Below are 12021 nucleotides of genomic sequence, written 5' to 3'. Positions count from 1 at the left end.
TCATTACCAGTATTAGTATAAAAAATTAATCTCAATCTGTATTAGCGATTCTAATCTAATGACATTGCAATCTATAATTACTTGACGCGGAAACAGTCTATAGATGCCCTCAAAACCATATATGGACCTTCAAAGCACGGAACGAACACTGCAAATGACACTTGAACAACTGTTAATGCTCCCAACAAACAAAATCAGATTTACCTGTTGATCTCCTTTAGTCATTCTAACAAAGACTATTTTCAGAAAGAGAAAAAGAAAAAGAAAAAAAAGAAAAGAACAAGACAAAAGAAAGCAAGATCATGGGTCATCAAGTTTGTCCTTCACAGTTAAATTTTCAATAAATTATAAGATAGAATGGCAACAACTTCCCCTCTATCAACCATCTCCATTGAAGCCCATCAAACTTCTCAGCACTTCAAAAAACACCACACCCCCACAAGTCCACATACTTCCCATCTGCATTTGTCTGGTCTTAGAAAAGATGGACATCATTCCCACGTCATGGTTGTTTACCGTTGGGTCTCGGAGATTGGTGGTATGGAGAAGCATATGAACCATTTGAGAGGCTCCTCATTGGTTGTCCATTTCTTGCTATGGTTTTCATGCCATTTCTCCCATTTAAGTTGTTGGGGTTGGCCCCAGCTCGCTCTGCTTGCATGCTCTGAAAGTAGTAAGAGGAGCTAGCCATGTCCTTGAGGTTCAGAAGAGGCTTGAGGGCTTCCACAACTTCGCTCATCGGCGGTCTAGCTTTTGGGTCCCTGCTAAGACAGTGGTGTGCCAGCTGAGCAGCCTTTTGCGCACCTTTGATCGAAAACTGGCCCTCGAGACGGGGATCTATGAGCCTATAAAAGCGTCTCCTTTCCCCGAGATGGGATCGTGCCCATTCCACCAGGTTGTGCTCTCCATTGGGCCGGCTTTTGTCCATGGATCTGCGGCCGGTCAGCATTTCAAGTAGGACTACCCCAAAGCTGTAGACATCGCTCTTTGATGTCAGATGTCCTGATGCAAAATTGGATAAGAATAAGAATTCAGAGCTCCAAAGAAAAGTCCACTTTAAAAGTTTAAGGATTGTAATGCATCACCACACCATTTCTACAAATAAGAAAATAGAGAAAGCCAGTATAATGTTAGATTGTCAAATTGGTTAATCATAGGTTTCATTTCCTTTTCATATGTAACCCAGCTCCTCCACATAAAAAACATGGAGAATTTTTTCCTTTTCATTACTAGCAATGTAAAGAATGCCAACTTGACATCCATCCATCACATACACCTGCCTATGTGCTTTTATGTGTTCATGGCTTGTTTGAAGTTAAAAAATCTGAGCCTATGTGGCAGCACTCTCATGCAACAGCTGTTCCGTAAAATGCCTTCTGCTATGGTCCCAAGCAAATCTCTTATTAATTCCAATCTTAACAGTGTTTTCTCCTTTGTTTGATGAAGAACGCATTTAGCCGACTGCACTTAATATTCTTTTGATGGATCTTCAAGAGAGAATTTGTAAATAATTGGGTTACTTCAATATGTTTCATAGTTCATTTTACTGGAAACATGAAAGTCACAGTAATAGTTTCTGATAAATTGTTTTCTAGAAGAATTCGACACGATAAAGTGATGCTTCAATGGACGACTGGTACTCAATCAACAGCTCTAGCACTACTTCAGTAATAGCTTGTAGCTACTGAAAGAATATAAATCGTTGAAATCCAGTTGTTAAACAAAGACGATATACTATTCAACTGTCTAACGTGAAAAGAACAAGGACACAATATTCATATAGTTCACAATCTACAATTCATGGACTATTTTCTTGAACTACAAGTGCAAAAGATAGACTACCTATAGAAATTTATCAATCATATTTTAGTCTTGAGTCTTGACAAAGCTGCACAAGAAATCCTTATACTACAAATACAGAGGCAGAAAGCTAGAAAATCACCGTACAATGTATTCTGCTTGCTTGTTCAAATTTCAAAGTTTTAGCCCGGTCTAAAACTTTGAAATTTGAACATAATTATAAACTCACCTGTCATAACATACTCTGGAGCTGCATAGCCATATGTTCCCATTACTCGCGTGGAAACATGAGTTTTATCACCCTCAGGACCATCTTTAGCAAGTCCGAAATCAGAGAGCTTAGCATTATATTCCTGGAAGAGCATGTTTCAGAGATTGAGTAACATGGGAAAAAATATGACTTTGTTAGCCATAGTTATAGTCATTGTTTTACATTTCGGCCAAAGGACAGAAATCTAAAAATTTCGGCCAAAGGACCTAAAGCTGAAAATTTCAGATTTCGGCCAAAATGATCAAAATTTGAAAAAAAAAAATCGGTTTTGGTAGGGACCGAAACCGAAATTTAAATCCATGGTTGTAGTGCCATACCGCATCTAGCAGGATATTGGACGTTTTAAAATCACGATAAATCACGGGTCTTTCAGCTTCCTCATGAAGAAAAGCAAGGCCCTTTGCAGCTCCAAGTGCAATTTTCATTCTAATGGACCACGGAAGAGGCAGGGACCCTTCTGCGTATAACATGGTTGTTACCAGAGCACATTAAATATCGGTAGAATGCAAGAAAAAATGTCGAAGTGCAAAGAAGGCATTTAAAAAAACAATTGAAGAGGCTGCCACAACTGATCCTGCCACGTATGAACAAGAATTGGATGACAAGGCTGCAGATAATTGCTACCCCAAAACAAGGTGCCAACGCAAAAAAGGAAAGAAAATAGTATGGAATATAAATTGCATCATGAAAAGAAAAATTTATGAGTAATAATATCTATCTTTTGGAGCATGTGCTGTTGATTAGCGATACTTAACAAGAACAAGTGTTGATATGCATCAATCTTTAGGCTCATCAGCACTATATTGAAAAAGCAAGGGATTGGCCTCGGAAATTTGACAATGATTGCACTTCGCTACACCATTTGAGCTGTGTGTGTGTGTGTGTGGGTGCGTGGGGGCATGAAAACACTGGCTTCATTCCAACAGCAAGAAAACTGTTGAAGAGTTCTTTTAGATTGGGCCCACTCACTTACACGAATTGTTTTAGTCATTATGTACTTTTAATGGGGCCCGTCATTGGATGTCCGTCGTGGCACCTTTTATAATTTTGTTTAAGAGAACATTATATATATATATATATATATATATATATATAATATGTTCATACTTCATAGGGTTGGAAATTCAACTCACACAAAATTTCTCCTCTCCTTTTCGTTCATTCTTTCTTCTTCTACTACTATCATTACATGTAGATGTTCATTGTGATGGTGATTGCTCTTCATCTTAACATGGTATCAAAGCAATATGATCATGAATTCAAGAAAGAAGGCTCTTCTCTTTTTTATTTTTCTTCTCTATTCTCCTCCTTTCTTGTCGTCTCCGCTATCCAAGTCATGCATCAAGGAACTTACCTTCTTTGCTTAGAGAATCATTGGGACCTTCACCACATCCTACACCAAGGTTCCCTTTTCCACTTACGAAGTCGTTGAGACCTAACCCTAAATACCCATAATTTCCCATTTGAATACTCCAACCAATCTAAATCCCCATCTTTTCCCATTCAAAATCCCTAATCCCACTATTCAAAACTCCTAATTTCACCATCTCTTCCATTCGAATCCCTAAAGTTCACCTCCAACCATTCAAACACCCAAAATCATCCAAACCCAAAGGTTTGTCTTCAAAATTCAAAAATCCCAACCCTTCTCATACACCCTAAAAGCTTAACTCTAGTTTTTCCCCATTAAAATCCAATTTGCAATTCACATCTCCATCCTTCCCATTCGAAAATACTATATGGCTCACTCACTCTTCATCTAAAACATAACCCCCAACCTCTACCCCCTTTGCAAACCTAGCCATAATAGAACCCTAATCCCCAAGCCTAACATCCCTAGGAGTTCCAAATCACCACCTTATACCATATTTGAACCCCTATACCTTCATTATCCCTATTCAACATTCTTCCTGCACTAATTCATACAATTAAAACACCCATATCACTCATGGGTGCTTTTGTAATCCTTGTCATTTAGTGAACATCCTTCATCCTTTGTGCTAATTAAAGGAGGATGATTTACTTTAAATACAAGGGTTTGTTAACGAGTGCCCCAGGGGCACTCGTTAAGGTGCATTGAAAATGTAAATTTACAATAAATTTACATGGCTTTTGAGTCTTTTTTCTCAAACAATGTGTACATTTACATTTTCAATGCACCTCGTTAACAAAACCCCGAATACAATTATTGTTTTAATCTCATTAGCAAGGATGGTTTGTGAACTGGTATACAAATATACATGGACTCTTTACGAAGAACATTTCACACCCTCCTTGTGGGCTGTTGTGATTCAGTATGGATTGTTGTGCCGTGCTATGACAAAGGTTTCAAATTTCGGTCACCACAGAAATGGAAATGGAAACATTTCGGTCTTGATCACAACAACCATCCATAATAGTTTAACAGAATCAAATACCCAGTAACATGTGTTGTGCAAGCCTGACAATTCCATACATGCCACATTTTGCAAGTAATTCATATAAATATTTATACATAATACATAAACAACATTTTACATGCAATTCATATAAATATTGTAGGGAATCAAACCGGGTAGAACTCACCCCTAAAAGCTAGCTGTTCGAGAGAGGGTGCCCATTCCCTTATAACCCAGCCCCATCCCATCACTTTACCGATGTGGGACTATTTGCTTTTGTGTGGAACCCCAACAATCTCCCCTTCCACGCGGAAGCAACGTGAACCATCTCGCCCCTCCACGCAGCGGCTACATGGGAACCACGAGATCTTCTCCGAGGGAATTCTACCGTCCTCGGAGGCACACCGGGGTTACTGAGATCTTCCCGGGAGTTACCACGCCCTCGCTCTGATACCAGTTATAGGGGAATCAAACCAGCTAGAACTCACGCCTAAAAGCTAGCTGTTAGAGGGAGGGTGCCCATTCCCTCATAACCCAGCCCCAGCCCCAGCCCCATGCCCATCACTTTACCGATGTGGCACTATTTGCTTTTGCGTGGAACCCCAACAAATATAATAATGTAACACATATGGATAAGTATACCACTAATATACTTACAGTTTTAGTTTCGAAATGCATTTCGGTGGGGATGGAAATGGAAACATTTGGGCTGTTTCTTGTCAGTTTCAATGGACATTTAAAATCATGGCTATGGATTGCTTCTCTTTCTGTGGACCGTTGGTCTTGTTTGGCACACTTTGTGAAGTGGTGCATTGTGGGTCACTATGCCTCGCATGGACTGCTGTTCCATTTGGTAATTATTGCTGAAATTTGAGGAGTGATGTGCTTGTTAGCTCCTACTCTTCTTTTGGTTGTGAAATGATCCATTGTGGATCGTTGTACCTTGTGCAGACTGTTGTTCTGTCCTGTCATGATTGCTAACAAGAGTGGTATGTTGTGCCGATTGATACCTGCTGCTCGTCCAGTTGTGAACTAATCCATTGTGGATCCTTGGACCTAGTACTGACTCTTGTTCCGTGTTGAGGCTTCTGTTTACAGGCATTGTGTGTTGTCCCATTTGAATCTTGTTGTTCTTGCGGCGTTACTAGCTGCTCCCATTGCACTTCCTCATCTTTTGTCCCATGGCAGAAAGTGCCTACAATTATGGAGCCACCCAAAATCCAATTGACTTCAGTGAATCTTGATAGGACAGATTACCTCTTGTGGGTCCAATCAGTAAAAGTTTCCTCAGGCGCAGGAGGAAAATTAAAGCTTTAAACTACTAATTGTCCACTAATAATGGATAATGGATCATGAGTACGATGACTGGCTTTGTTCAGACTATCAAATCATGACATGGTCGTAGAACTCTGTGGAACTGCAAGTTAGTGCCAACATGTTCCTGGGTATCGCAAGGGAAATTCGGGACTATTCATGAAACATATTCATCGAATGGAATTATCTATAGGATATGTGATGTGAATCCAGGACAGCCAAGATGAGAGAGAGAGAGAGAGAGAGAGAGAGAGAGAGAGAGAGAGAGAGAGAGAGAGAGAGAGAGAGAGAGAGAGAGCAGTTTAAAAACCCAACCGGGAAGGGTGAGAAAAGTGAGAAAAGAGAAGGAGATGATAAAGAAAGAAAGAAAAGAGAGTAAAAGAAGAATTTAGAGATAGAAAACTAACATAATATGAAGAATCACACTTCAAAATGCATTGCATCCACAAGAGTGAGACTTAAAATCTTTATTCATTTCATTTCATAGCATTCCAGAAAAATGCCCTGAGGCAACACACACATATAAGAAAAGAAAGAGAACTAAAAAGTTTTAAAATCCTAAACAAAAACCTAATACTTTGGACTAAAATACCCTCTAATGACTTGATAACTTAAAATTTTCGTAATACATGTATGGGGCCTATTTAAAACACTCGTAACTCAAACTCAAAAAACTTAAGTGATTTTGATGGGAAAAGACCATGGTACCCCTCCTATAACTTCAGGGACTTAAAAAATACCTAAAAGACACTTAAAAATTAGCATATGAGACTAAGGATGGTCCCCATCATATTTCGCCTAAAAAAATTCGACGCCACCAAATATAATGATTGGCACGACGGATGAGAGTTTATCGGCTCTGATCCTTGCACAATCAGCAAACAGTTGGCCCTTCTAGCGAACTAACTATTTCCAACGCACAAGAAGATGTGGGCAATTGTGTAGTCGGTTTGAAGTAATGTGATCACAATGTCTACCTTCAATGTACTCCTTGTACTGTGACCACTCAGGCAAAAAAAATATCAATTCTTCTATTTCCTTAGATGTGTAGATGCTCACTCGTGTGCTATTAATTAAGGAATAAAAGTTTGGTAGGTATCCAAATACTAAGACCGATGATTTTGTTGTCGTGGTCTGAAGCTCATGCTGACTAGGTCGAATCATTCGACTCTTCCAGGCTTGTTTAATAACATTTGTTCCCCTCTTGATCCACATATAATATTCACAACAACTGTCTGACGGAACCAATTCTGAAGGATGGTGGCCGCTTTCTGAATCCTTACATAACGTGAACGAGATATGCATTGTTGGAATTGACTCTAGAATTGACCTATCGTTTGACGGTGATTAGTTTCTACGCTATTAATCCTCGCACATAAGCCTGGATATGGATGGCTGACGCGATTTGTTTCTCATACACTTGCTTGGCCAGGTACATTCACCATGTTTTCTGGATCTTCAAGCAAGCAGATAATTTTATCGTACGAGCTTTAACTTTCTCCTCTCGAATCATTCTTCTTGAAAAGTCTTCGGGGCAAACTTTTATAAAAATAGATCTCTCATGTCGCACCAACAAATGATAGGTAATTTTCTCATTACACGGCGTTACTGCTTCAATGTTAGCCACCACTCTAAGACATGTCGGACCAAATTTGTCCTGGTAATGTAAATCATTTGGTCATCGCCCGGATTATGCTGCCATAAATACATCTCTAACGCTCAAGAAATTCACTTTCATTGACTCCATAAAATCTCAGTATGTCTCTAATCCTCATAGCGTATTGATTACGATCAATGGGTTGTCATATTCCCATCATATTCTTGCTATCCCAGCTAAGAAAAAAATGAGAAAATTCAATTGTGAGGGGATAAAAAAAAAGAGCTCGAGCTTTTGAGATATATATAATTATATAGAGAGAGAGAGAGAGTGAGAGAGAGGAAAATTAAAGAAACAGAGATGAAAATAATGATGACAGTAATGTTTCCCATAAAAAAATAAATGCAATTGGAAAAAAGAGGATAAATAAAAAGCGATTATGAACCAAAAATAAATCAGAAAAATGAAAAGAAAGAGAAGGTTTAATGATAAAAATAGAGACAAATATACCTAGCACAAAAGAACGTAACTTAAAGAGGAATGGATGAACGATTCAAATATCCAGTGTGCAACCTCACTCTGATACCACGACAAAGCCTTGAAGTTATGTAGATTGAAGGAAAAGAAGAGAGATGCTGAAAGGGGGAACTCAGAGTCTATTTTTCCTTTGGTGTGGCTTGTTTTTACCTTCTCGGTTGGTGAGCTTCACCCCTTTTAATAAATATTTCCCATTCAGAAAAAAACGAGAGGGACTTAGAGTCCTTCCCAATGGAGAGTCAAATAATGATGTGTAAGATGCAATAATGATAAAAAGACATATTATCACTTAAGGGGGTAGATGAGAGAAAAGATTAAACCATTTTCTCACCTATATCATATTAGTTTCTTACAAAAGTGACACATCTTGCCAGTGTCAGTATGGAATTGCTGAGATTTTGAATCATGATATAGAGTGAATACTATGTTACTAGTAACTTAATGAAGGAAAGTACTAAGTGGTCCTTCCTCTTTTCCAAACTAAGTATTTGACAATGGGTAACTTTTTTTAGATTTAATTCATGAACATTAGAAAACCTAAAATTTAAACTGTTCAGGACACCAAGATGCATCAAATCGTTTGAAAGATATCAAAAAATAAGCAGTTACATACTTCGGAAGAGGTGGTTTTCCAAACTCCCTCGAGGCATAAACTCATATACTAGCAACCTTTGATCATCTTCAATGCAGTAGCCAACTAACTTAACTAAATTAGGATGGAGGAGGTCACCAAGAAAATTGACTTCTGCCTGCAAAATGGGCAAAGATATAAGAGCCTCTGTTCTCCATGCTTGATTTGAGAAGATAAAGTAAAATCAGTATCAGTTAATTTGTCTTAAATCTTAAAAGAAGAATCTCGTACCAGCCACTCTTTATGCCCCTGAAGTCCATCATGGTTGAGTGTTTTAACTGCAACAGTAAGCCCAGTGCCAGGTTTGACTGGAGCAGTTCCATTCTCCTCAATCCATCCCTTGAAAACACAACCAAAGCCACCCTCACCAAGAAGACTCTCTGGCCTGAAATTCCTTGTTGCAGATTTAAGTTCATTGAAGGTGAATTTCCGCAGCTGAGAGGCAACTTTCAGCTCTTCACTTACTTTGGGTGTGGATGGATTACTTTCTTCATTACTAGCGTTTGTGGAGGAGAAAACGGGGGCAGTGGGTTGGTCTCTGCTTGCATCGTTCGTAGATTTACTTTCCGCTGGACCAGGAACATAACAAACATGTTTATATGGATAGTTATCAGACAAGGATAGCAGATATTCTCACCTTCGGACTCCATTAGCGCAATTCTACTACTAGTAAAGGCATCCAAGAAATTAAGGCTATAACTCCTAACAGGCATAAGCAGCAAATCAAGGTGGAAACTACAGCTACAAAAAAAGAAGAAGACTAGAACAGCAAGGATTAAACAGAAAACCTACCACATTTAAACAGATAGATTAGAAATAATAATAATAAAATAAAAACCTTGCACGATCATGCTAAAAAGTATACTGGATTAATTTGTTTCCAAAGAGAAGCATCACTCTTCGAACACTAAATAAACAATAACAAGCAAAGACTAAAACCAGGGAAAATTGCCATATTTCAGATAGAAACCACATGGAGGAAGACCGATCTTATGATTGGGCCACGCTTTGAATTTATTGTAGACACACGTGTCGAGTCGTGTCCGACATGACACCCGTGTCAACACTCTTTTAGACACTTTTGAAGTGTACTGCTAGAAGTGTCAGTAACTTTATATGTATCTACGTGTATGAGTGTGCCACTATTTCTAGATTTTTGGGGGTTTCCATGTCAGATACCTCGTATCTATGTCGAAACTCGGCAAACGAATCTGTGTCCACAAATCATGATTAAATGTACATTCTATTTTAGCCGTGTCCCTGTTTCTAAACTTTGAGAGTTTGCCGTGTCTGACACTTCATGTCTGTGTCGATATGTGGCATTCGTGTCCATGTCCACAAATCATAGAAAATATCTCAAAATGGTATGGAAGACCATTTTGGTCTTCCTCATGGCTGAAAACACACGGTTCAGATTGAAAACACATGGAGGACAACCAAAACATCTCAGAATGGTATGGAATGCTGTTCTTCATAAATATCAAATTTTAAACCTTTAAATAGTAAGTAAATTAGTATTGTTAATTCAATCAATACCAAGATAGCCATTTCAATGCTTCCCAGCGAATCAACTTGGTGTTATCATGACAGATATTTCAATGCTCCCCTCACTCTATCTTGCTACCATGTTGCAGCATGCTTTCTTAGCATGAAGTGCATCAATCATCAATGCTTTCTTAGCACAAAGAGCATGAAGCAACGGCGTTTTGCCCCTAAGAAAGCAGATTTCGAACTGCATGCACAAATCACAGTTTCATTAAATTGGTCAGAGGGGCCTAGGTTTCCAAAGCTCTAGAGCATTATCTTCTAGAAAAGTTCACTAGTTTGCTGCCCTTTCCAAGTTATCAGGGAAAGATCAATCTGGAGCAATCCCAACAGGCACTTTCACATGAAACACAGCCCAAGTAACTGATCAAACATCTAACCCAAGATTCAGGTGCACCATCATCTTAGTTTCGTGGTCATTTATTACAAAGAACAGACTCCTGCTCAGATGTTTGAAGCCTCGAGAATACATCTTTGTGAAACTCAGTGTACTTAAGTATTTGACCAAAAATAAGAGTAAAGTTACATCTAAAAATCCCAATATAACACAACCACTACCATGTAAACAAAGTAACTTCCATGGAGCATATTTATGTAATAAAACACCAGAACTTATAATGATTGCCCAGTAAAAACAAGCAATAAAAGCAATGTACATGGAGAAACAATAATCAGAAAGAATATAGAGGACTTCAACAAATAAAAAAAAAAAAAAAACTCACCATAATTAGTACTGGTGCCACTTATAGAGCTATCCACTTTGGATCTTGAAGGGATACAACTCCCCATAAATCTGAACTTAATCCAGCACCCAGTCTCCTCTACTTCCCCATCTTTCTTCTTCTTCCCTCTCAAATTATCCTCCAATGTCTCCACCTGAATAGCATCAGGACCTAACCCCATTTTCAATACCTTTTTCAATCAAAAGCCCATTTCCCCAAATCCAAAAATCCCTCAACCCACCAAATACCCAGAACAAAAAACCACTCTAAAAGCCCAATAAATCAATAGAAAACCCTCTTTTACCAATGCCACAGAATCAGCCTTACAACCCCAAATCTCTATGAAACCCACAAAGTACCCAAAAAAATCAAACAATCCCACCAACCCAAATATGCCCAAAGACCCTCCTTTGCCCAAGATCTGCCTCAAAAATCCCAAACTGCCAAATACTCAGAAACCAAAATCACCATAAACCCCAGAAAAATGACTCCTCAGAAAAGGGGAAAAAAAAAGAACAAAACCAGAAGGTTTTTTCTTCAAAACCCACAAATACAGAGCCAACACTTGAAGAGAGGAACAGCCTTGAATTATGCATAGTTAAAATGATGGGAAGAAAAAAAGGATAGCTGATTAAGAAGGAGGAACAAAGAACGTGGAAAAACGCAAGATACTTGAGAAAAGGTTCAAGTGGAAAAAAACGGGCAGCTCGGGCAGTGGGATACGGGCAGATGGATGTCAGGAGGAATTTAGCCAAACCGGGTCGGTTTGGGCTTCCGACACTGACCGGCATGTTCCAAACATCAACCTCCTCTTTCCAGGATTTCTTCTTTATTGCACTACCATGTTTTGATAATTGCACTAACTCATCGTGTCTTTTGTTATTTAAGCAACTGTCAAAGGTTATAAAGGTTTCCCCAAAAGCTCTCAGATGCCGATTAAAATGGAAAAGACAAGCTGAGTTTATGCAGTTGTTATATTATTAACGAAGGCTACTAATATTGATATCATTGTACTTTGATAATTATACAAACTCACATTGTCTTTTTATTTTTAATAGGCTAATGAAAGCGACACGGGCCGGCATATTCCAAACATCAACCTCCTCTTTCCAGGATTTCTTCTTTATTGCAACTACCATGTTTTGATAATTGCACTAACTCATCTTGTCTTTTGTTATTTAAGCAACTGTCAAAGGTTATAAAGGTTTCCCAAAAGCTCTCATATG

The 12021-nt window shown here is 38.6% G+C and overlaps 1 protein-coding gene across 2 annotated transcripts; it reads right to left on the bottom strand.

Annotated features, from left to right (window-relative positions):
* Nucleotides 1-176: 176 nt before the first annotated feature.
* Nucleotides 177-11536, bottom strand: LOC143881310 (serine/threonine-protein kinase PBL34-like). Of its 2 annotated transcripts, none has more exons than XM_077384306.1 (6): nucleotides 10796-11536; nucleotides 8760-9097; nucleotides 8511-8646; nucleotides 2389-2528; nucleotides 2030-2153; nucleotides 177-1002 (listed from the first exon to the last, which is right to left on the bottom strand). In XM_077384306.1, the coding sequence occupies exons 1-6, from the start codon at nucleotides 10974-10976 to the stop codon at nucleotides 503-505; spliced, it is 1419 nt and encodes a 472-aa protein (XP_077240421.1). In that variant the 5' UTR covers nucleotides 10977-11536; the 3' UTR covers nucleotides 177-502. The 2 variants fall into 2 exon arrangements, with proteins under 2 accessions (XP_077240421.1, XP_077240431.1); XM_077384316.1 differs by having other exon boundaries at nucleotides 2389-2525; nucleotides 10796-11528.
* Between the last annotated feature and the right edge of the window lie 485 nt (nucleotides 11537-12021).

The sequence above is a fragment of the Tasmannia lanceolata genome, unplaced genomic scaffold (genome assembly GCF_043159265.1).
Source record: "Tasmannia lanceolata isolate RefF3 unplaced genomic scaffold, GAP_Taslan_0.1 ptg000002l, whole genome shotgun sequence".
In the NCBI taxonomy this organism is placed as follows: Eukaryota; Viridiplantae; Streptophyta; class Magnoliopsida; order Canellales; family Winteraceae; genus Tasmannia; species Tasmannia lanceolata.
The sequence above is the reverse complement of the archived record's forward strand: the minus strand, read 5'-3'. Positions and strand labels throughout refer to the sequence as shown.

Bases quoted from the DNA above. Each gene is read 5' to 3' on its own strand.
- LOC143881310 (XM_077384306.1), bottom strand. From the start codon at position 10,976: ATGGGGTTAGGTCCTGATGCTATTCAGGTGGAGACATTGGAGGATAAT. The intron at 8,647-8,759 runs GTACGAGATTCT...CCCATTTTGCAG, and splicing joins AGGGGCATAAAGAGTGGCTG to GCAGAAGTCAATTTTCTTGG. The intron at 2,529-8,510 runs GTATGTAACTGC...TGTTATACGCAG, and splicing joins GGAAAACCACCTCTTCCGAA to AAGGGTCCCTGCCTCTTCCG.